At 41.1% G+C, this 25,340-nt stretch overlaps 1 protein-coding gene across 3 annotated transcripts in view; it reads left to right on the top strand.

Moving 5' to 3' along the window:
- Positions 1–23,458, top strand: part of TGFB2 (transforming growth factor beta 2) — an 82,422-nt gene extending 58,964 nt beyond the window's left edge. For 2 of the 3 annotated variants that reach the window (XM_019465644.2, XM_019465645.2), the window contains 5 exons: positions 13,879–14,011; positions 14,135–14,245; positions 15,746–15,923; positions 17,121–17,274; positions 20,634–23,458. In XM_019465644.2, the coding sequence (XP_019321189.1) occupies positions 13,879–14,011; positions 14,135–14,245; positions 15,746–15,923; positions 17,121–17,274; positions 20,634–20,792 (735 nt within the window). In that variant the 3' untranslated portion in view covers positions 20,793–23,458. The remainder of the gene's footprint in view (positions 1–13,878; positions 14,012–14,134; positions 14,246–15,745; positions 15,924–17,120; positions 17,275–20,633) is intronic. The other variant, XM_019465647.2, reaches the window with a different exon arrangement.
- The last annotated feature ends 1,882 nt before the right edge of the window (positions 23,459–25,340 follow it).

The following is a 25,340-nucleotide window of genomic DNA, read 5'->3' as shown; positions in this document are numbered from 1 at the left end:
GAGCCTCCTGAAATACTATTTCCAACTCGTTCTGCTCATGGAGGTCTCATTCAGTTCCCCGATGCGCAGCTCCACACGGGAGAGAAGAGAGTCTTTGCAGCCGGTGGGCCCCGGGTTCATCTTCCACCTCTGGTTATTAGCTTTTTGCTCTTACCAATTACTCGTGTTTCTGAGCCTGTTTTCCATCATAAAATGAAGATACTGGTGCTTGTCTAATGAGTTACCACGAGGAGGATCCATGGAAAGTGCCCGGCACGTTGGATGTGTGAGGGACGCATTACTGCGTGTCATCCAGAACATGGGTTGTATTTCCCCTAGAGATGGCTTGTGATTTTGTCAGTCATCTCTGGTTGGACGAGGTCTCCCCTGACCTATTTCCTGTTATCACTGGGGCAGTGCAGGGTTGTGGGGAGAAGGCATGGTTGCAGTGCCCCGCGTGTTTGCTGTATCGAAGCTCTAAGGGCACCAATGGCGGGCTGGGGCCATGATGTGTCTTGCTTTTCTTCTGAAGAAAGCTTTTTCGAAGAATGATTATGGAGTGGCTGACCCCGGGGCGGGCGTCTTTATTACCTCTTCCTGCTTCACCGCCATACGAACAGGCATGATATATACTTCCTGGATTGATTTTAATAAGGCTCCAGTTTTTAAAAATATTGTTAATGTATGCCAACTTTTCTACAACCTCCAGTGGAGTGAAGACTGTCCCAAAGGAGGACAGATGTTTATTTCTTGATAGCAAGTTTTCAGAATTGGTTTTGGAACTGCTGTTCTAGGGCTGTGCTCAGAGCCTACAGCTACATAACTGGGAATTCCTTCAATGGAAACAAATCCAAACTTCCGAGAAAGGTAGTGTTAATTTTTGAAAACTGCCAAAGTTCTGCTGAAGAGGAGGAGAGAAAGCAATGAATTTTCCTACATGATAACACTTTTCAAAAGGTAGATCTGAAATCCAGCTGCTTCTCAGACCATGCCTGCTGCTACTTAGCCTGTCTAAGCAGTTTTCGTCTCTTAACTTCTATAATGGCCTTCTGGCTGGTCTGGCCGTTCCCCACTCCCCACGACTCCCACCCCCGGCCCCCTTAGAGCTTGTGTTTAGCACAGCAGTTATGAGTGATTCCTGTTAGGATGTTGGTCAGATCTAAATCCTGTGTTCAAAGTCCTGCAATGGCTTCTCACCTCACTTGGCCTAGGAGCCAAAGTCCTTTCTGTGTCTGGACCTGTCCCAGCCTGACTTCCCTCACTCAGGCGCCGCCCCCATACTGGCCTCCTTGCTGTGCCTCAAACACCTGAGCCACTCCCTCCTAAAGCCTATGGCCGCTGTGCTCTCCTCCCACACGCTTCTTCCTGCTCTCTTATTCACTTAGGTGCTTCCTTGGATGTCACCCACTTAGAGAGGCCTTCGTGGTCACCCGAGCATCTCAGGGCCCCTCTTCCCAATACTTCCTACTTCCGCCCTCCGCTGCACCCTGCTCCCTCCCTTCTCATTTAGCTGTGCTTGATCTTCTGCTCTGTCTGTATCTCGTTTCTGGTCTCATCTCCACCCTGAGGGACAAATTCCCGGAACACAGTGCCTGGTGCGTAGTGGGTGCTCAACAAACATTTTCCAATGAATTTAAGAAACATTTCAAACTAAGATTCAAGTACGAGGAAATGTTGTGAGATAAGTGTGTCGTATCCCAAGGGGACTCTTTTGAGAAACATTTTATTTGGATTTGGAAATTCTGCTACATTTGTTTCAAAGGTATCTAACTATTGATAAAGAAAGAAGCACTTATCTACTCATTTTTTGCTATATATTCAGAGCTAATGCTGGTTAAGTGGATAATAACCATGGAGGTAAAAAAAAATTACGTAAGAGATTAATTAGACTGATATTCTTAGGCAACCCATAAACTCTCCCTGTTTGCAGAAAAACCAGGCTCATTACTTTATTTTTTTGACTCATTGCTCTATAATCACACCCCCTAAATTAAAGTTCTCAGCTGAATATAAGAAGGGACTTAAATTATAATGTAGGCCAGATGTGTTATTGGTAGCCGGGAAGTAGGAAAGGGTGTTGGAAGTGTGGTTTTCAAGTATGTGTATGTTGGTGTTAAGTCAGAGTGGAATTGGAAAGGGAGATCAGTCAAGAAAATCAGAAGATGTGGCCCCAGAGAGCTTGCAGTCTTCTCGGGGACACTCCTTCCCCTCACAGCAGGAAACAACTGGAATTATCAAACTCCATAGCACTAGGCTGTGTGGTCCAGCCACAAGGGCTGACATGACTTCATGTCTTGACATAGTTTCCTTTCAGATGCTTTCACTGAAGGTTGTCCTGCACATGTCTCTTTCCTTGCCTATACTGATGTGACTTGTGTGCCGTTGAATGTGTTTCTCTGCTGTGTGATTTATATATGACGGTCTTATGAATGCTATTGAGCTGTGACATCTGAGAGACTTTCTGTTCACACAAAGGACTCCTTCATCCCTCAGACCTGTGGAAATGAATTTACTTGTTTATGCATATGTGCAGTCAGTACAAAGGCCCATCTGTAGAGGAATTTTAAAAAGTGAAGGAAACAATAGAGAATTATAAGGTGTTTTCATCAGAGAGGAAAGGCTTTCCTGTGTGTGTGTGTGTGTGTGTGTGTGTGTGTGTGTGTGTGTAGCTTGAAGACGTATCTGGTGACCTTTCCATAAAGACCACTAATGATCTATATGTGCCACTCTTTATCATAATTGCACATGAGCATACGTAATACAGGAACTCTGCACTATAAGGAGAAAGACTTAAGGTAGTGACATAATAATGAAGATATCTGAGCTCCAGAGAGACTGTATTTTTATGTGTGTCTTTCTTTTGAAGCTGATACGTACTCCCTGGGAGTCTACTGTGCAGACTCTCGAAGCTCTTGTGAGGTATACAGCCTTAGAGGGATGCAATTTCAAAGGAGCCATGGCAACTACAAGACAGGGCCGTGGCAACAGCAAGATAAGTATCGGGTCTGCTCAGCCACTCCTGAAGGATAAGCAGCAGTCAGTTTCTCAAGCACCCCCAGAGCGACCCAGCATTGTTACGGGGGGCTACGGTGCGGCAGGAACAGAGAGCTACATTTGTGTCTGCGGAAGAAAAGCCATTGCACCCACCTCTGATTCTTTTGTAAGGCCCTGCTTTCTCTTCCTTGCAGATGCTCTTTCTTGCCTTTTCTCCTTATATTCATTCTACGAAGAGATGTATTAAATAGAAGGGTAAAAATGCAGTATAAAATTGCTTACAGTGATGATTCTTTCTGTCCTTGAGATGTACATACACACACACACACACACACACACACACACACATACATACATAATCTTTGTGATGTGTGTACATAAAATTCCAAGAAGTAGTTTATTTTTTTAATGTTTTTATCTTATTTTTGAGAGAGAGAGAGAGAGAGAGAGACAGCGGGAGAGGGACCGAGAGAGACAGGGAGACAGAGGATCTGAAGAGGGCTTTGCCTTGACAGCAATGAGCCCCATGTGGGGCTTGAACTCACAGATGAAGTCGGATGCTCACCTGGCACCCCCAAATTCCAAGAAGTCGTTTCTATCACTCTCAAAGACTGATTGTCCAAGGGCTTATTTGTCACTTGATTGTGTGCGTCTTTCTAATGAGTCGATCGGAATTTACCAAGAAGGGACTGTGCAAATTCAGTGGAAAAGACTCCGCGGAATACGAGCCAGAATGTCCTTTGCTCTGAAGGACTTCATACAGCGTTTAGAACATACGCAACCCAGGATAACCTGTGAACACCTACTGTTTGAGTTATGTCCCCTCAACAAAGATATGTTGAAGTCCTAACCCCCCAGGACCCCAGAATGTGACCTCATTTGGAAATAGAGTCATTGTAGATGCAATCAGTTAAGTCAAAATGAGGCCCTACTGCAGTAGGGGGTAAACCCCTAATTCTGTGTGATCAGCGTCCTTATAAGAGATGACTGTGTAAAGACAGACACGCAGGGACAATGCCATGTGAAGACAAAGGCGGAGGTTGAAGTTAGGTAGCTTCAAAGCAATGAATGCCAACGATTGCTGGCAAGACACCAGAGGCTGGGAGAGGTAAGGAAGGCTTCCTGGAGGCTTCCCAGGAAGCATGGCCCAGTCAATATCTTGATTTCTGGCTTCTTGCTCCCAGAACCGTGGTAGAGTGAATTTCTGCTTGTTCAAGCCTCTCTGTTAAGGCAGCCCTGGCAGTCTAACATGCCTACCGAGCAAACTCTCCCTAAGTTCAAGCTTATAGTGCTTAGGATGGATGAAGGAGTCCTGCAGAGAAAGGAAAACACATTTATTTATTCTCTTTTGTAATGAGCCAGCACATCTCTGTGGCCTGGACTGCGTTCTCACAGTGCCCAGGATTCTTGCCAGCCTTTCAGATGTTAGTAGTTAACCTTTTTACCTCGTTGATAGCTATCTCCTTGCTCCAGGAAGTGCCCTGCTTCGGTGACCTCATTCTGCCCCATGAACACATCGCTTTAAATTTTTCTCGAGAGGTCTGCGTTCCCTTACTAGCATGTGGACTGTTAAGAACAGGGACCATCTTATTGTCCTGGACAGAAGGGCGATGCCTTGCTCACAGCAAGTGCTTAATATCTGTTGAACTAAACTGGAGGGAGTGAGCTCTATTAAAATAAATGGGAACAAATGAATAAATGAGGACTCGGGCACATATAAGATGGCCCAGCAATTTTTCAACAAATGGATGAATAACTAAACAAATTAACTGATTGTATTAAATATTTTAGAACATGTAGGTTGGTTTGGCTTTTGGCTTTTGTCATGTGGGCAAAAGGTTCCTCCACAGTCAATGTAAGTGGTATGTTGGAGAATCTGTTGTTCCTCCTGTGGATAAGCCAAGAAACACTTTCATCAGTGTGCTGAGTGTCTCTTTGCATGAGAGTAAATGCTGGTATTAGCAAGATTTCGACCCAGAGAGTCGAATCTCCAAAATTAAATCAGTGAACATGTATTCTTTTTTTTTTTAATTTTTTAAATGTTTATTTTTGAGAGAGAGACAGACAGAGAGAAAGAAACATGAGTGGGGGAGAGGCAGAGAGAGAGGGAAACACAGAATCTGAAGCAGACTCCAAGCTCTGAGCTATCAGCAGAGAGCCCGACATGAGGCTCGAACTCACGAACCGTGAAATCACGACCTGAGCTGAAGTTGGATTCTTAACCAACTGAACCACCCAGGCGCCCCAGTGAATGTTATTCTTGAAGCCTCCAGTGTCAACCAACTGGAATGCAAGGATTATGGAGATATAAATAAGTGCATGCTTCCCTCTCTCTTTTAGTAGCTTACTACCCCGTTGAAAAAAATGGATACTTACACTCATGCAGCATTACCCTCGAGGCCACTGTGGGCAAAGGGCTGACTATTCAGCACCCCCAGTAATTGCTGGGGGCCTAGGATAAGAAAACTGACTTCAGAGTGAAAGTAACCATTTCATTGAAAAGCTAGGCTGAAGAATAGGAAGGTTTTCATTATTGTTTTGTTTGTTTTGTTTTTAAGTAAAAATGGGAGGAGTGGGGAAGGTGTCCTGAGGGATACCGGTCTAAATGCAGAGTTGAGATGTGGAATATATATTTTAGGGATACTGTTTAGATTTGGTTTCTAGGGATGAGAGGTGAGTCTAGGATGACGGATTGGTGACAAGTTGTGTCTGAAATACTGACCTATGGAACCTGAAGCTTATTCATTAGATAGTAGAAGCCTCTGGAAGATTTTGACCAGATAAGGAACATAATTATCATGATAATTCCCATTTACTGAATACCAGCAATGTGATAGGTGCTTTCTCTGCTTGTGTGTTATTTAATTCTCTTAACAAACATAGAAGGTGGTGTCTTATTAACCCATTTCATAAATAAGAAAATCACAGACCCAGTAAGTGATAGTTTATGTTTGCCTGACTTCAAAGCCTATGAGACTTTTCACTGCATTAATGATTTCCAAAGGCACTTGGCAAACCCCGTGGGTTCTTCAAAGAAACTTAAGGGACCACAGGACTGGTTATTAGTTGGCAAAGATGGGCAAGACTCCTGGCCTAAATTGGGCCTCACACCTTACACGAGTGAAGTTCTCCTTTTTTTTGCTGCCACACTGCAACATAACCACAGGATGTTGATCAGAGAAACAGGGCCCACCAGGAAAGAAGGACCCAAGGACCCAGCAACAGGGTATGGTTTTGGCTCTAGGTAACTTAACATTGTTCTCATCACCTTGATGAAGTACACAGTTGCTGATGCTATGTGGCCACAAAGAATAGCATATACGTTGAGTGACAAACAAAATTCAGAGAGATCCCAAAAGGCCAGAGTCCAATAAGTTCCAAATTAACAGAGATAATGTGTAATTTGCACTTAACCAACTGCCAGAATGAACTGCATAAGCATAGACTTGGGCAGTGGTTCTCAGAGTGGACCAGCAGCCTGGGCATCACCTAGGAATATGTTAGAAAGGCAAATTCCTATTAGATCAGAACCTGGGGGGTGGGGCTCCACAATCTGTGTTTGAATAAGCCCTCCAGGTGTTTCCAATGCAGGCTGAAGTTAGAGAACCATGGGCCTAGATAAACCAACTTTCCTTTCCCTCTTTGCCTTCCTTCATTTCTTTCTCTTTATTCCATGTCATTCCAGAAAGGATTTGGGGTAGAAAATCTGACCTAACAGTTTGTGTCAGGACAAAAGTTTTATTTTATACAACGTTTACTCTGACTCAATGGTGTGGTGTGGTTGCTGACAAAAGTAAATAGTTTGCCTCAAAAATGGCGACCAGAACAAGGAGGGGAAGAGCCCCTCTCTTCCACACGGGGCACATTCTGTAATATTCTCCACATTCTGCTAGATTGCACCTGAGTGTGTTGAGGAAATTATTATAGAGGAGTATTGAAAAGGGGCTTGACAAAGATGGTGAGGGACCTCAAACCTTGTCCTGAAGGAAGCAGTGGAGAGAAGCCACCTCTTATGGCTGGTGCCTGACATGGAAAAAGCATTTTACATCTGTTCCGGAGAGCAAAATCCAACATGGGGGAGCCCTTTCCGCTGGAATTCAGAGGGCAAGATGTCAGTCCAGACTTACCCTACAGGGCGTTGGTAACCCAAGTAAGTACTTCAGCCTCTTTCCATTAGCTGAAGACTGTAGATAATAAAGACTGTAGATAATCACGTCCACCTCACAGTTCTTTGGAATACTAAAAAACATGAAAACGTGCAAATGTTTGAATAAATGCAAGTGATTGTATGAATGTGGAGCAGTGGTACTGTCATTAGGGAAGGCTAGTTGATGGAGATTTTATTTTAGTCAGCACAGAGCCCGACACGGGGCTCGAACTCACGGACCTTGAGATCATGACCTGAGCCAAAGTCAGAGGCTTAACCGACTGAGCCACCCAGGCGCCCCAAGGAGATTTTATTTTAAAAAAATGTTTTAATGTTTATTTATTTTCGAGAGAGAGAGAGGGAGGGGCAAAGAGAGGGCAACGGAGGATCCAAAGAGGGCTCTGCGCTGACAGCAGAGAGCCCGACGTGGGACTCGAACTCACTAACCGGATTATCATCTGAGCCGAAGTCGGACACTCAGCCAACTGAGCCCCCTAGGCGCTCCGATATTGAAAATCCCAGATAAGGAAAATTACAGCATACAAATTGCTCAGAAGCGAGATGGCCTTTCTCAAGAAGTAGTGAGGCTACTTTCATGAGTAGTCTTCAGACAGAGACCAAAATGTTAGAGAATGAATCGTATGGGTTGGAACACATGGCCCCCAAGTGCCTTTCTAACACGGACGCTTCATGCCAGTAAAGTTAGAGAATGTGAGGTCAGGCAGATCTGGGAGAATGTGGCCAATGGAGTAAACGCTTAATTCAGCATCTGCTAATCACTTTGTGCAAGTAACCGCAAACATTTAAATACACTTAAATGTTAAGTACAGTAAAAACATTAAATGCCTTTAAAAACAACAACTGGTTAACCAGGATCCCGTTTTTCTCTACAGCCCTATTGTTACATTTCTCTTTCCATTAGAAGTGTGGTTGAATTGGCCCCCTGGTTTTCCTGTGGGTCCGTTGATGTTTGCATATGCAAAGTAAAATAAAATACCTAATGCTTTCTATACCTCTTTGCAGCCTCTCCTAGGAGAGGAATGGGTATCGCCCTTGGTGTCTAAGCCAAATCCTGAGTTGATTTACAACATTATACCTTTAAGACTAAGCTTTCCTCTGGCTGTAATTTGCATCTAGTTCTTTCTTTCTTTCTTTCTTTCTTTTCCCCCCAAAAGATTGGGTAACATCAGTGACTTTTGCCTCCATCCACTCTTGATTGGCTGCTTTCCAGTGGCAGAGAGATGAATGGATCCTTTTGTGTAGGGAGTCTTGTAATTCACTGCCTTGCCAAAGGCAGTATGTGGGTATTTTGCACGTATTATAGATAATGTGTGTATATCCATAATGTAATGAAGGTAACATTCATACCGCTGTGGGTGGTAGCTAAGTGAGAGACAGCTAAATCTCATTGTCAGTGTATTAGAAGCTGTCTTTTCTAATTCGGTCAGAAACAGTTGTTGGTCTGTTACTTGAAAAAAGTCAAAGGGGCGGGCGGATTATAGAAACAGGAGTGAGTGAGTGTGGGGGATGAGTATTTTAACTTAAACCATATATATGTGTTTTTTATAAAAGGCCAAGGGCTTTTCTTGGACGCTGACTCTGCCTATTGCCAACCCATGTTGTATTTTTTTCGTGAACAACATCCATTAGGCATCATCTACAATTTGGGGTTTTTCGTTTCTTTGAATAAGAAAGAAGTTTCAGGCCAATTTGCTGAGCGACGGGTGTGCAGGATCCTTCTAGGTTTTTATCAGATTATTCCTATTGTTATTTCTTCAATAGCTGTCTCTCTGACATCTAAAATCAGAAGAAAAATTTGTTGTGGTAAAATATACATAAAATTTACCTTGTAACCATTTTTTAAGTACCTGATTCAGTGGCATTAAGTGCATTCACAGCGTCATACAGCCATTACTACTGAATATTTCCAGAAATTTTCCATTATCCCAAACAGAAACTCTGTACCCATTAAATGATAACTCCCTGTTTACCTACCCTCCATTTCTGGTAACTTCTATTCCACTTTCTATATCTATGAATTTGCCTATTCTAGCTGCCTTATGTAAATGAAATCATGTAATATTTGTCCTTTTGTGTCTGGCTTATTTCACTTAGCATAATGGTTTTTTGTTTGTTTGTTTTTTGTTTTTTTATGTTTATTTTGAAAGACAGAGAGCATGTGTGAGGGAGAGAGAAAATCCCAAGCAGGCTCCACGCTGCCAGTGCAGAGCCAGTCATGGGGCTCGATCTCATGAACCGTGAGATCATGACCTGAGCCAAAATCAAGGTCAGACGCTTAACCGACTGAGCCTCCCAGGCTTCCTTAGCATGATGTTTTCAAGATTCATCCATGTTGTAATATGTGTCAGAATTTCATTCATTTTTATGGCTGAATAATATTCTGTTATGTGTATATACTACATTTTATTTAGATTGTTTGTATATCTATTGATGAACACTTTGGGTTGTTTTCATCTTTCAGCTATTATGAGTAACATTGCTATGAACATTGGGGTACAAGTATCTGTTTGAGTCCCTGCTTTCAGTTCTTTGGGGTATATACTAGGAGTGGAATCACTGAATCAAATGATAATTCTATGTTTACCTTTTTGAGGAACCACCAAACTGTTAAAAAAAAACTTTTTTTTTTTTAACGTTTATTTATTTTTGAGACAGGGAGAGACAGAGCATGAACAGGGGAGGGTCAGAGAGAGGGAGACACAGAATCCGAAGCAGGCTCCAGGCTCTGAGCTGTCAGCACAGAGCCCGACATGGGGCTAGAACTCACGGACTGCGAGATCATGACCTGAGCCAAAGTCAGCCACCCAACCGACTGAGCCACCCAGGCACCCCCCAAAAAACTATTTTAAAGCAACTTGTATGTATGAAGACTTTCCAAAGCATTCAACTTGGTTTTCACAGAAGCAACAGCTCTCTTCACTTTTGGTCCTGTATTTCATCATTTCTAGGCCATTTAATTCACCTGTAAAATTATAATATCAAGTCCAGCTATCATAAACAAGTTTAGAAACATGTACAATTGATACTTGCTAAGCATACGACTCAACGGGTAAGATCAGAAGTGCTTGGAACATAGTAGAGAGTAGCTTTCCAGCAAATGAACCCCAACATAAGCTAATATATATTACAGAACAAATGGAGAATCCTGGTTAATCTGGCCAGCTAAGTGGAGGACAGCTAAGAAAGCTTCTACTGTTCAACTAAACTATCTTGGTCATGATACAATATCTATAAAGGAATTTAGAAGCGACTTTGGCTCTAGAAAAAACAACAGCTGCATACCCATGACTGTTCACATTCAATACACTTGCTAGGAGATAGGAGAGAGACAGACAGCAAAAGCTAAAATAGAGTGGGGAGTTGACCGATCTAGTCATTTTTGTATGAACTCTTGAATTTAAGGAAGTACTAATCGATCAAAGCAGTGGGCTGATTTTCTTCCCTTCCAGTTGAATTTTGTGTGGGTGATAAATGGAAGATAAACAGGGAATAGAGAGGCTGTGCCTATTCTTAGAAAGAAGATACCTTTCAAGTTAAGATTTGAGACTCTGAGATGTGATTAGAAGGTTTTCTAGCCAGTTTTGAAACAGCACCATGAAGCTGTAGGAGGAGTATTTTTATATAGCATCATTCATCCTAGTTAGTGACCCACCTGATTAAAGGTTTGGGAAATTGCCCCTCTAAATATGGGCTAAAGGAACAGGGTTTATTTAGCTTAGAGAGAGAGAGCAGGCATGCTGAGGGGGACTTAATAATAGTCTCCAAGAATATGAGGGATAGTCTATGAGTGATGGAGAGCAGCTGTTTCCTGTTTCCACTGAGGACTGGGTAAGAAAGAATGGAGTTACACTGCAACAAGTCGGTTTAAGACCTCCTTGGCCATAAAGTTTGAGACAGCAAACCCACAAGACCAAAGCCACCTCTCTGTTTCCGAAGTGGGCAGCTAAGTAGCTGTCATTCTTGGGTGGTTTAAATGGGCTTGTTCTTGAGCTGGTGAGAAGACATAGAGAACCTCTCAGTCCTATGAGAATATGAAGTTGTCTGCTGTCAGAACCTCGTGGCGTTTTGTGGCCAAGGGAGCACTTACTAGAAAACGAGATTTAAGAAAGAAAACAAGTTTCAGAATCTTCTCGCTCCGTTTTGGTCTGCCTTTAAAGCAAGATCATCTAAATTTACCTCTTCTTTCTAGGTGAAGAATTTTCATGGACTTGCCAGTCTGTGTTTTCCCTGCTGAGTTGGTCAATGTGGTGGTTAAAACAAATTCTGTGTCTTCAGTGGGACTCTCTATATATTTATATCAGAGCTAGATATCATAGACATTTGATATATTTTATATATGCAAAATATGTAATTAATACAACAACGAAAGCAATGTGCTGATTAGGAGCAAAGCCAATAAAAGCATTGTGAAATAATTCATCATTATAGGAGGTTGACGAGGGGAAGAAATTTAACATCAGAAAAATGAGTTCTGGATTTGCTACTGATTTTTTCAAATCTTTTTTTAATGTTTACTTTTGAGAGAGAGAGCACGTGTGCAAACGGGGGAGACACTGGACCCCATGTTGACAGCAGAGAATCCGATGCGGATCTAGATCCCACACACCATGAGATCATGCATGACCTGAGCCGAAGTGAGACACCCCACTGACCGAGCCACCCAAGGGCCCCTGGATTTCCTACTAATCTTTAAGCAGTGAGGCAGATGGAAATGCTGAAAACTTCTCAACCGTTGTTATATCATTGTTATCCTAGGTTAGATTAATCATACCATTAATCATGAATTGGACGTGTAGTGTCTTATTTGCCCAACTGGGAGTGTTTTCAAAACATGGTTTGATTTACAGAGAAGTGGACTGCTCTTAAGCTGTACCTTTAAAGTTATAGGTTTATGACTGCATTAACTGTGTGTACATTCCACACGTTATGTTTCCGTCTTGTACCAACATTTATTATAATCTTATTAAAAAATCTCTGCTTCTATCACTGAATGTTTTTTGTTACCTGGAAAGGGGTAAGCATGAATCATGATTCAAAACTGACCCCCATAACTCTTTGGCCTTCAAAATCCAGCACTGAGACAGGAAAATTAGGGGATTGTTTTGAATCCTCTCTCAATACGTGGTCACCATGAGGCACTGCATGAGTTATTTAACCTCCCCATGTCTCTGTTTCCTCAATCTACTTTACAGGAATGTTTTGAGGATTAAATGAAATGAAATCATGTGTGCCAAGCCCAGAACCCAGTGAGCACAGCCCTCAAGCCATGTTTACTTGCTTCCTTTAATTCACAAAGAACATCTCTTGCCTGTGGTAGAATCATGATTGCCTCTAGATTGTCTTCAGTTAGTGGGGGTTTGTTGAACCTCAGGGGCAAGACCGTAGAGTAGGTTTTGTCTAAAATTCACTGAAGGCCCCCCAAAATTCAATTGTGTGAATGTCTCTCCTTTTCTCAATGTACTTAATCCAGAAAAAAGTCGACCATAACGCCAAATATCGTAGGAAGCGTTTGTTGTAAAAGTACCTGAAACAAATCATGTATACACAGGGAAGAAAAGTTCATTTTGAAATCAGCAAGAAGAGTATGCATTTTTGTTTTGCAAGGTTTAAAGGAGAGTAAATAAGTCTTCTGGGTATTCAGAGAGTCATGTAATATATAGTGATTAAATTGAGTGCAGTGCTTTGAAATGGCATCAAATCAAAGATGTGATCATGGCCATGGGGAAGCTTATGAACTTGATGGAGAGACTAAACCTACATGTATGAAATGAGCACAGAGTTGTTAGACTTAATATCAGGAGGGGCAGGTATCACATAATAGGGCTTGAGACCCCAGGTACTAAGGAAAGGCAAGATACAGGTTTGGGTAGGGATTTAATAAAGCTCTAGGAGACCTGGGATCTTGGTTTGACTGGTTCATAAAACACTATCATTTAAAGACAGACAGAATTTTTAAAAACCACATAAAACATTCACTTCCTATAGAAACCCTATAGTTGCTTTTTACGTATTTGAAATAAATGAATCCTTCTGAAGTCTCAGTGTTCAGGCTGATTTGCTTTCAGGCTCTTAATACACACTGCCAGACTGCTCCTGCCCAAATTCATTCTTGGTCTGTGGGATATGGAATATCTTTATAAATCATAACAAGTCACATTGAGAGTAAAAATCCCAGCTAGAGATTTACCTCAAAAGCTGAGGCATGCCACATATATTAATGTTGGTGGATTTAGAAACCAGGGTGAGACCTTTTTGTCTTTATTAGAAGGAGATTTCTAATTCAGAGCCTTCCAGAGTGTGGGCATGGATCCTCTGAACTGGCCCGCTCCTCTTGTCCCTCCCCACCTTCCAGCTCCCCAAATTAAAAAAAAAATGGAGAAGCAGAACAACAAAGCCATTAACTTATTGGAATAGAATTTATGGCTGAAATCTTGCAAAGCTTATATCAGCAAAGTAAAAATAATTACTGTCACTTTCTTTTAGACACTTGGCTTTAAGGTTCCTGTCACCTTTATCCTAACACACAGATGACTTAGTAGCTCTCTTTTTCATGGCAAATGGCCTGGTGTTATGTTTTTATGCTCACAGCCATGCTATTAAATGACAATACATGGGGATGATACCAGAGTGGAGCTACGTTTAGATAATGAATTGGAATAGCGTTAATGGTTTTGGGTTAGGCATGCTGTCCATATGCCAGCTGAGCTTTTTCCTTTCTCTCTCCTTTCCTTCCCCAGATTCTCAAATCCAAAGACTTAACGTCTCCAACCCAGCGCTACATTGACAGCAAAGTCGTGAAGACAAGGGCAGAAGGCGAATGGCTTTCCTTCGATGTAACTGACGCCGTTCATGAATGGCTCCACCATAAAGGTTTACGACCACCCTCTGTGTTCATCCCTAGCTGTTCAGTGACCTTAAGTTATTGTAAGTTGATTGCAGATTTAAGGGTATTGTCACATATCCAAATGACCTCCTTGACTTCATGTTTTCCAGACAGAAACCTGGGATTTAAAATAAGCTTACACTGTCCCTGCTGCACCTTTGTACCATCTAATAATTACATCATTCCCAATAAAAGTGAAGAGCTAGAAGCAAGATTTGCAGGTAACTGAAACTTGGTCATTTGAGGTGGGGGAGGGAAGGGCCTATATTGACAGTCTCATGGGGGACGAAATCAGTTTGCAGGTGAAATCGGGATTGTTTGGTGAGGCCTGGGGAGTTTTAGTTGTGTGGGTAAAAAAATGGTTGGATAAAGATATATAAAGGTAGAAAGGATTGGGACAAAGGAATTGGTTCCCTGTTTACGTTGCTCAGTGCCTGGTGATGACCGGGCAGTAGTAACTGGCTGATTCATCAACTTCCCAAACTACTAGTCCGTTAACCCCTTTGGTCTTCATTTAAGCGAACCAACTTTCCACCCGTGCTGGTATTATAGACGACGATAGCGGTCATTCAAGGAAATCCATTGATAATGCCCCAGACCCAATGTCGGGAGCTCACAACTGTATTTCACAGAAGGGAATCTCTTCACACCACAGCCTCTTTAACTAACCTTATACGGATCAGAACACTCCACCTTTCCTAGCAAACGGCTTCCTTATCAGACTTTTATAATCATTTAAAAAACACATAACTATAAGTCTTTAGTTTTCCCCTATTTTGCTCCCCTCTTAGTGATTAGCCAAAGTTCAAGGAGAGTGAAGAGATACCAAGGGTTTGAGGCAACTTCTCTTGTTAGATAACCAGTTTGGAGATGAGCGTTAAGAAGGAAGTGTGCTGCGGGCTAGTGCTGTATGGACTCCACACCACCGCATCTGGGAGCTGAGTTCGCTTCCCAACCACCACCACCTGAGACCTTCATCCTCATGCAGAAGGCTACAGTGGCCCTTACTCATGGAAAAACACTCCCAGAAGTCTAGAGATTTATTTCAGTCTCTAACCTAGCCATGATGCTCTAGAGTGTGGAGATTAAATGCTTAAACTGGCAGTCTCTTGAGCATGCTTTGGGGAGCTCGAGTTTCTAAATCTCAGATGGAATCAGGAAAGTGTTGAGGATGCCATAAAATAAATGAAAAAGCCCTTTCTTCGCCGCTTCCCAAAATAGCATTAGGTAAGGGTGACTTCTGTTTCACTTGAACCTAATTCACTGCAATTTAGTGTAAGTCTCGGGTTATGTTCATTAGAGAAATCTTCTGAGTTTAGTAGTCTTAGGAAGAGAGTGGACTGGTGGGTGACAAGGCATGTTCTTTTCAGTCGCTGAGGGACTGAACGTGGCCTCAACTGAGGGTTGACTAAAATAAACGACCTAGGTTGCCCTTGGACTATGGTCAAAGGCCTCTTCTGTAGTGATCCTCATAACCAACAAGCCCTGACTTGGACACCGAGCTGCCTCCTGACGAGAGCAGCTGCAGTTAGAAGTGTTCCTTGTCACCTCCAATTGTCTTCTTATGTCCTATTTACGTGGGGAATGACTGTAGCCAGGTGATGATGCTGTTGTGGTCATCACTGCTATTTGTGACAGTATACAGAGGAAAAAAAAAAAAGGCTGGTTATATTTGATGAAGGTAAAGCTAAATGTTTGTTACCCAAATGCATTTTTTCAAGGTATTGATGGCACCTCCACATATACCAGTGGTGATCAGAAAACTATAAAGTCCACTAGGAAAAAAAACAGTGGAAAGACCCCACACCTCCTGCTAATGTTGTTGCCCTCCTACAGACTTGAGTCACAACAGTCCAACCGGCGGAAGAAGCGTGCTTTGGATGCAGCCTATTGTTTTAGGTAAAGGAAATAAAAATAAGACGAAGTAATTATGTCTGTTAACTCTTGTACTGCCTTTGCCCTTTCTTACCAATTGACCTAAAAACTGCGCTTATTGCTTGAGGCCAGGTACATACAGTACAGTATAGCCATCATATCTCCCAAGGTCATTCTTCCCAGAGGCTTAAAACAGTTTTTCTGTGTTGTAGTCATCGGCTTTTTGCAATGAACCAAGGGTGAAGTCAGAAAATTAGCTCCTGAAGTTGTTTCCCAGATCTCTCGGAAGCACCTGGGGGCTGAAGAAGAAATTGAGCTCTTTGCTCCCCAAAGCAAATATAAGTTTACTTGAGGGGTATGGTGATGGGTCCTTAATTGGAAAGACTCACTATCTGTATTGGAAAACGCTCCCCTCCCCCACCCCCAGCAGTAGAGTGCCCATGGTCATACCTTTTGTCATAGTAACAGATATGAGAGAAATAGAAGCAGAATGCTATTTATTGTGTCGTTAGCTACAGAATATGAGGGACTAAAGGCAACTCAAATCTATTTCCCATTCTTATAAGAGTTCATGGTGGAGAGAGTGCTAGTGTTCTCCTGTGGTTTCTTATCAAGCCTCATAAGAGGAAGTTTCTCTTTTTATTTTGAGAGCTGGGGCGGGGGGTGGGCAGTGAGGGGTTCTCACTGATGAGAACTGCTCCAAGAGTTCATGAGTAAAATGGCTTTTTTTGCTCGCTACAGTCGATGGTTGCACTAAGCAAGGCTCCACGTTTTTTGATCTCTGTTTCCTTCCTGGATCAAGAGACATGAGATAAAATGAAGGATTCATTCCCAAAGGAAAATGTCTTAGGTGGTTCTTTGAAAATAGCTGTCATACTTGATTCATTTTATATTTGAAAGGACAATCAAGGCTGGTTGGCAAAACTGATCTCTTCCAGCCACCTCTCTGCGTATATATAGTCATTCTAAGGGAAGGTTTGACATTGAAGGGTATGGCCAAAAGACTCAGGGTATAGAATTCACAAGGGAAAATAGTCCAGCAAATCATCGTAACACTCCATCGTGGAAGTCGTTCGAGATTACTATAAAACCATTCAAACCTGGCCCATGAAATGTGCCCATTGGATGCCATTTGAATGAGTGAATGAGTCATTTTTCTGACTTGGAATGAGGGGTGGGGGAAATCAGCTTTAAAATCTCCACCGCTCTTTCTCCTAACAGAAATGTGCAGGATAATTGCTGCCTACGTCCACTTTATATTGATTTCAAGAGGGATCTTGGGTGGAAATGGATTCATGAACCTAAAGGGTACAATGCCAACTTCTGTGCTGGAGCTTGCCCGTATTTATGGAGTTCAGACACTCAGCACAGTAGGGTAAGTATTTGGCTTGTGTCTCTTCTGTTCTTGGGTTGCTAATGTGTACCTGCTGAGAGTATGTCCAGTGAATTCTAATTAGCCTGGTGCCCACTCCTCAACACACTTGAATGGGTGCTGGAGAAATCCTTTTGAGTGATGGGGAAGAATGTCGGCTGCAGGTGAAATCAGAAGTAACAATGACCAGTTTGAAGAGTAGGTTTTGCCTCCCCGATGAGATTATAGGCAACCCGAAGACAGTGTTGTTTAATTGCTTTCTTTTTATCTTATATTCTCAACAGCTGTAAGTGATTGGTAGCTATAAAAAATCAATATGTCACTTAGTGTCACATATACAGCTAGGATGTGAAGGGACCCAGGTCCCCATCTAAACGAGGACCTGTTGTCACCTACATCAGGGACTGTCATAGTAAAGAAAACTTTGAGGACCTCAGCTGATGGCATGGCATCGTGACTCACCAGCGTATGGCAATTAAAAAGTCATTTATATAGCCAAATTATGGAAAGAGCCCAAATGTCCATCAACTGATGAATGAATAAAGAAGATGTGGTGTGTGTGTGTGTGTGTGTGTGTGTGTGTGTACACACACACAATGGATGGAATAAAACTTGGCAATGAAAAAGAATGAAATCTTGCCATTTGCAGCAACAACGTGGATGGAACTGAAGGGTATTATGCTAAGTGAAATAAGTCAGTCAGAGAAAGACAGATAGCGTATGTTTTCACTCATATGTGGAACTTGAGAAACTTAACAGAAGACCATGAAGAAGGGAAGGGACAAAAATAGTTACAAACAGAGAGGGAGGCAAACCATAAGAGGCTCTTAAATACGGAGAACAAACTGAGGGTTGACGGGGGCAGCAAGGGCAAAGGGAAAATGGGTGGTGGGCATTGAGGAGGGCACTTGTTGGGATGAACACTGGGTATTGTATATAAGCGATGAATCATGGGAATCTACTCCCGAAGCCAAGAGCACACTGTATTCACTATATGTTAGCTAACTTGACAATAAATTATATTAAAAAAAATAAAGATTAAAAAGTCATTTAACTTCTCTAAGCCTCAATTTCTTATCAGTAACAAGGAATGTTTATGTTAAAAATGATCTTTAAAATAACAATGCCAAACTCAAGAATAGATGTAAAGAGCAAGATGATGAAATAAGTGAAAATGATTTGAAAATTAGGATCTCCAAGTCTTTATAACCCAAAGTGAACAAGAATCTAAATATTCTGTCAAGTTACTTCAGTGAGGGTAGAAGGCTAATTCAGAGAGCAAGTCCTAGATTGGATGTCATGGGTTAGTAGCCCAGATCAGCAAAGACTTTTTCTGTGTAGTGATGCCTGTCCAAGCCAAGTGTTTTTTCCTGGTACCTCATAATGTAGGGTTTTAGAGATGGAAAGTTATCTTGTCCAAACATCTCATTTTTCTAAAGAAATCCGGGTCCAGATTGTGTAGATTACTTGCCCCGGATCAAACAGTTGGTGACAAACCAAAACTTGGAAGGCATTTGGAAGGCAGGCTTCCTGGCTTTATAACCAGGCCTCCGTTTGCTCTGTCTTACTGAGTTTAATTCCTGAAATGTGGCTACACATTGGGGTTATGCCTCTGTAAATCTCCTTATTAAAGAGGCATTAGAAAAATTGCCTTCACTGCAGGGTAGGAAAATGAATCTGCTGCCAGAAGGATCACATAATGCATTCAGCTGAATTCAAGAGTTTTGGGGTTATCAATTATTTTAGACCATCTGCATTATAAAATTTCTCTTTAATGCATATGAAAAATCATGTGCTAGCAGAACATGAAGTCTATTTATTTATAAATGCCTACATATGCTCGACTTTAAATTGACAAATAGGACTCTCCTTCCTTCAGCTGTTTTCCCAACTCCCCTGTAGATTTTGGCACTCCAGGCTGACCATGTGCTTGGCCATGTGAGGAAAGCTTGCTCATGTCTGTCCCTTTGTCTGAGCTCTCTGGCCAGCCTGCTTCAACTGGGCTGTGGCCACAGTAGCTGTAATGTGGGCAAGGCCCAATTGCCAAGTAGAAACATAATTCCCCTCCCTGATACACAGAGGGAGTGTGTGAAGGCTGAGACCATGCTTGTTTTTCAAGGAGAGAGGAAGAATAACTGTCATGGTCACAAATATGTGGTTTGGACAGTTACCCAGGGAGCCAGAGGTAGTTTAATAAAGTAGTCAGTGTTGCTGCACTGAACAGACCTTCTGTCTTAGGCTGAAAAAATGGCCGTGAATGTCGAGGAAAAGGTCACTTGCTGTTTGCCTAACACATTAATGGAATCCTTGGAAATGTCTCTTTATCATCACTGGGGAACCTACATACTTCCACTGGTAAAAGTCACATACTCCTTTGATATAAAATGGAGTTAGGGGCATAGAACCAACTCTAGAACTTTCTCTTCATTCCATTTTAGGGCTGGCTATCCACCCTCCAACTTAAGCACTACCATTTGCCACATGAAATCTAAATGGAGGGTTGATTATCATTGTTGTTCGAAGCAAAACGTAAGAAAGTGAATGCGTAAAAATACAGATTTCTTTTAATATCATTCTTGATTAACTCTTAACTGCTGAACTCTCGATCGTATTTATGAAGCAATGATAAGTGAAAAGACTTGCATCTTTTTCTCTTTTAAATGAAAATGTAGGTGATACTAAATTGGCCTGAGAAGACACAGCACAGAGAGGTTTCACACTGCAGACAGGTGTCTTTTTCTATGGCTAAGGGTAGACGAGAGCTTTGGTGGTAGTTTTAATGAAAGCTGTGATCCTTCTACTTCTCCGTATATTCACTTCTTCACCGAGTGCAGGAGTCTCCTTTCATCCAGAGAAGACTTACTAGGGCCATCAGGTCAAAACAAAGTCCAGAGAATCTCTGACCACAAGGGAACTCTAATCTAGGTGGGAATTGGAAATATACACTAGGTTACAAAGAAGTGTAGACGCAAGAACAGATACTGAGAGGATCAGCTTTTTCGACGGCCAGGTAAGTATGTGCAGCAAAGTAGAGATCGAAGTGAAGGATTATTGGGGAAACTGTAAAATCTGTTGAATGAATGATTTTGTGCAATCTGAGCTTCTACAAAATCATCTGTTTACGATGTATGAGAAAAGGATTCTGTAGGAAAATGATGAATTCAGTGATTACTAGGAACACATATCAAGTTGACCATAATTGGGGGTTAAGAGAAGGAAATTGACCAAAAATAATTTAAATTGTCTACTGAGTACTGTGACTGATAAGATAACAGTATGGAATGGTACTTTTTAAAGTAATTGCCACCCCATTTTTTTTTGGTCTTTTCCTACGTTTTCTTCCTTCTCCTGTGTCCTTTCAGGTTCTCAGCTTATATAACACCATAAACCCAGAAGCATCTGCTTCTCCTTGCTGTGTGTCCCAGGATTTAGAACCGCTAACCATTCTCTACTATATCGGCAAAACACCCAAGATTGAACAGCTTTCAAATATGATTGTAAAGTCTTGCAAATGCAGCTAAGATTCTTGGAGAAGTGGCAGGACGATAATCACATGGTGGTGATGATGATGAGGACGACAAGAACAATGACAATGTTTGTAACAAGAAAACGTAAGAGAGCCTTGCTTCAACAGTGTTAAAAACATTTTGAAAAAAGCGGTACTAGTTCAAACACGTTGGAAGTTTGTGGTTGTGTTTGTTAAAAATGGCATCTGAAACAAAACAAAACAAAAAATTGAAGGCTTTATTCTACATTTCATCTACTCTGTAAGCGAGAGAGACAAGAAGCAAAACCTTTTTTTTTTTAAGACAAAAATAAACACTGGAAGAATTTGTTAGTGTTAATTATGTGAAAGGAACAACCAAACAAACAGGAAAATCCCATTAAGTGGAATTGCTGTACATACTTTTCCTATCCCATGCCTCACTTGATTTTTCTGTATTGCTATGCAATAGGGACCCTTCCCGTTCTTACCTTTAGAGTTAACGGTGAGTTATTTATTGTGTGTTACTATATAACGAACATTTCATTGCCCTTGGAAAATAAAACAGGTGTATAAAGTGGAGACCAAATACTTTGCCAGAAACTCATGGATGGCTTAAGGAACTTGAACTCAAACGAGCCAGAAAAAAAGGGGTCATATTCACGGGATGAAAACCCAAGCGAGTTATTATATGACCAAGCCAGCCTGCATTAAGATAAAGACCCTGAAAACACATGCTATGTACCAACTGCCTAAGGAAGCTTCTTGTAAGGTTCAAAACTGAAAAGCCTGTTAATAAAGGAACTTTCAGTCAGAATAAGTCTGGAAGATTTTTTTTTTCTTTTTAATTGTAAATGGTTCTTTGTCAGTTTAGTTAAACCAGTGAAATGTTGAAATGTTTTTGATACGTACTGGTCAAACTTCAGACCTGAGAGTATTGCCGTATAGCTATGCCATTGGTTTTTTCCTTCGTTTCAGATATATGTAACCGTACCTATATTATTATAATAGATGGGTATAGAAGCCAGTATAATTGGAAACACATCTGCAGATCTCCTTTGCAAACTATTAAATCAAAACGTTAACTACTTTACATGCAATGTGTAAATTTTTACCATATTTTTAATGTTCTGTAATAATGTCAACTATGATTTAGATTGGACTTAAATTGGGGCTCTATTTTTAATGATCGCTCAGAACTGTGTGTTTCCTTTAGCTGGCCAGTACTTTCGAGTAAAGCCCCTATAGTTTGACTTGCACTACAAATATGTGTTTTATAGTGTTTCCTCCACTGTGCTTTGTGCATTGTCCATTATTATGACATAAGCTACCTGAGTCCACTTGTCCTGTAGATTTTCTTTTATAAAAAGGACAGATTCAAGTTCAGTAGTCTTCCTCCATCTTCTAAGCATCCTTACTAATCAGTTCAGATGTTAACAATCTTCTATTTTAGGAAAATTGGGGAATATTATAGATGTATGCATAATTGAGCTGAAATATTTTAGTTTTAGCAGAGGCCTAAGGATCTGACTGTAACCCGGAATCTTTGTGGCTGAGTTAAGAAAGGTTTCTGCAACTTGGCTTAAACAGTATGCTCACCGAATTCTATTGTTAGTAGAGATCAGACAGTTCATAGGAAACATCTTTTCCTTTAATCAGGTTTTTAGTGTTCAGGGGGGAAATGGAAAGATTTACATATTTCTTGATTTCTTTTTTAAGGGAGAAAAAAAAAAAAAAAACGCCCTGGTCAGCCTAAGTCACTCAGTTTATTTCACGGAAGTTAAGGTTTTCATGTGTGTTCTTTGAGGGTTGTAAAGGTACAAGCCAAATCCTCCCATGATCAAAAAGTGATTTTTTTCTCTGAATGAGACTTCTCTAGATCTGAGGCGAGAATTTACCTTGCTTGAATAAATGAATGATTTGCCACATCGTTGCAGGGAAGGTACCCTTCCGCCAGGGTTTGTAGGAGTTGACAGTTTGCCAATTGTCCCTTATTCAACTGTAAGATAAAAGTTAACAGGTAAAACAATGGAATATTTGCAGCGTCACCTAAAGGGCAGGATGGCGAGGTGCGAATCCAAGTGAAATTGTCTGATAACCTGTACTTCTAGATGTTTGACTTTTCCTGGCCGTTAATTAAATGACAAATTGGATTCGCAAATTTGAAAACTGGAAAAGCGAGAGGGGGGACGCCCTACTGGTGAACAGTCTTTGTGTTGGGTGTAACCCAATCCCAGAAATGAGTGTGTTGATTTTTTTTCCTTCCATTTTCGATGAATTCTATGTAAATCACTTTTATTTCTGCAGGTGTTTTCCTCTCAGATAGAATGACGTTTGTTTTGTATTATTTTGTCTTTCCTCATGAATGCACTGATAATATTTTAAATGCTCTATTTTAAGATCTCTTGAATCTTTTTTTTTTTAAGTTTGGGGGTTCTGTAAGGTCTTTACTTCCCATAAGTAAATATTGCCACGGGCAGGGAGGGATGCGGGAGGGAAGGGGAAGATGTTAGTATACGGGTGGGGTGGGGCTGCAGTTTTTATATGTTAAGCAGCAGTACAGTTTTCTGGTTGGCATGGTTTAAAAAGAAATGGACTATAAGATTAGCTGTTTTGTATTTTGATGACTGATTATGCTGTATTTTAACATGATGTATGTCTGTTTTGTGGTGCTCTAGTGGTAAATAAATTATTTCAATTCTATGTTGATGTGTTTTTACTATCATGGTGTTATCATTGAGACTAGAGAACATCTCTCCTGCAATGAGAATCATCTCAAGCTGGGAAAGTCATACATCTTTAAGACTGTGCTCTTATTCTCAAGGATATTCACTTCAGAAATGTCATGGTTTATAGCCCATGAGCCAGGGCATATGTACCAAGGACTAAAGAAAGCCCTGTGCAGTCTTTTTATTCTCTTGTTTATTGCTATTTGGTCATTGTTTGAGATTTAGTTTCCATCCAGCTTGACTGTCTACCAGAAAAAATGCAGAGAGATGTTTGAGCCATGCCTCGGCTTTCTGGTTCCATGTTCTGCCAACCCCAGGGCCAAAAGAACCGGTCTAGACAGTATCCCCTGTAGCCCCATAACTTGGATAGTTGCGGAGCCAGCCAGATACAACAAGAGTCACGTGCTCTTTGGGATGGGTGTTGGGAGCAACTACTCCTCTGTTTCACCCAGACCACTGCACCAAAAAACCCTGGTTCCCGCAAAGTGCTTTGGCTGTTGCCTATAAGACCAGACTTTGCAAGTGAGTTGCCAGTCTCTTAATAAATGGAACAAATAGAAAAGCAGTCGGGGCTCAATCTGGTTGTCTTGCTTTATCTCATGAAAAAACCAGTTTGTGCCCATTGTCTAAACCTCACATGGAAACAAACCATCAATGCAAGTGTTTAGGTAGAATAGAGAATAGTCCCTTTTCTGTGATCCTCTGTGTTTCATCTTTCATACTCAACTCCTTGATAAAGGAAGTGTTTCACTTGAGCACAATTATTTCACACTTCTCTGCAGAGTGGCCAGTACCAGGCCTATCCCCCCCAGCCCACATCACCTTCATGTGATGAGTAAGAAAAAGAGGGTGTCAAGGTAAAGAAGAGAATCACTTAATGGCCATATCAACTTCGCCAAGCTTGTCAACCACTCTGAGCCTTGTTTCTTTAATCTTAAAATGAGGTGAGACTGCCTGCTTTACAGGTTTTGCACAGTTTGTTTTTGCTTCCTTGTTGTTAAGTGAATCTACGCATGAAAAGAATTTCCTTTGGTGTTTAGCCTGTAGTTGCTGATCAGTAAATGGTAGTCTTGATAATATTTCTCAAGTTGTTCTGTCTTTGGCTTCTTAGCAATTCCACTGTAATGAGCTTTTTATATTCAGACTGTAACCTGGGCCTATATTTCCCCACCTTGAGAGTGAATGTGTAAGCCCTCTAGACTCTAATCTCATAAATGGATCAAACCATCAGTTATTTCTGAGAATATTCTGTGATTCTATTTGTTAAACTTTTGGTTACATGTCTGACCAGAAATTGTTAAAAATAGCGGGGGAAATGTTCGTGTAAGTCTTTGCTTATGTCTACCAACTAAAATTCAAAGTGAAAGAGACAAAATGGCTAGTTGAATGACCCATTTCCTAAGATGATGATACTATAATTGCAGTTTGCTGAGCACCTACCAGGTACTGTTCTCTGTTAACCTGTTTAACCTCACATATTACCTTATGATGTAGGTTTTTTTAAATATATACAACTCCATTTTACAGGGAAGTGAGCAGATGCAGAATGGTTAAATCATGTGTCCAGGATCCCCCAGTTTGTAAGGGAAGGGTCTAGAATTTCAATACACTAGCTACTAGGCATATGTGGCTTTTGAGCAGTTGAAATATGTCTAATCTGAACTGAGATATAACAAAGTGTAAATACACACATCATATTTCGAAGACAGTACAAAAAAAGAATGTAAAATGTTTCATTAATTTTTGATACTGATTACATGTCTAAATAATACTATTTTGGCTATATGGGATTAAATAAAGTATATTATTAAAATTAATTTCACCCGTTTCTTTCTACTTTTTTAATACAATTACCA

Source organism: Panthera pardus, unplaced genomic scaffold (genome assembly GCF_024362965.1).
Source record: "Panthera pardus isolate Hobbes unplaced genomic scaffold, ASM2436296v1 HiC_scaffold_21, whole genome shotgun sequence".
Lineage (NCBI taxonomy): Eukaryota > Metazoa > Chordata > Mammalia > Carnivora > Felidae > Panthera > Panthera pardus.
This window is presented reverse-complemented; position numbering and strand designations above follow the sequence as displayed.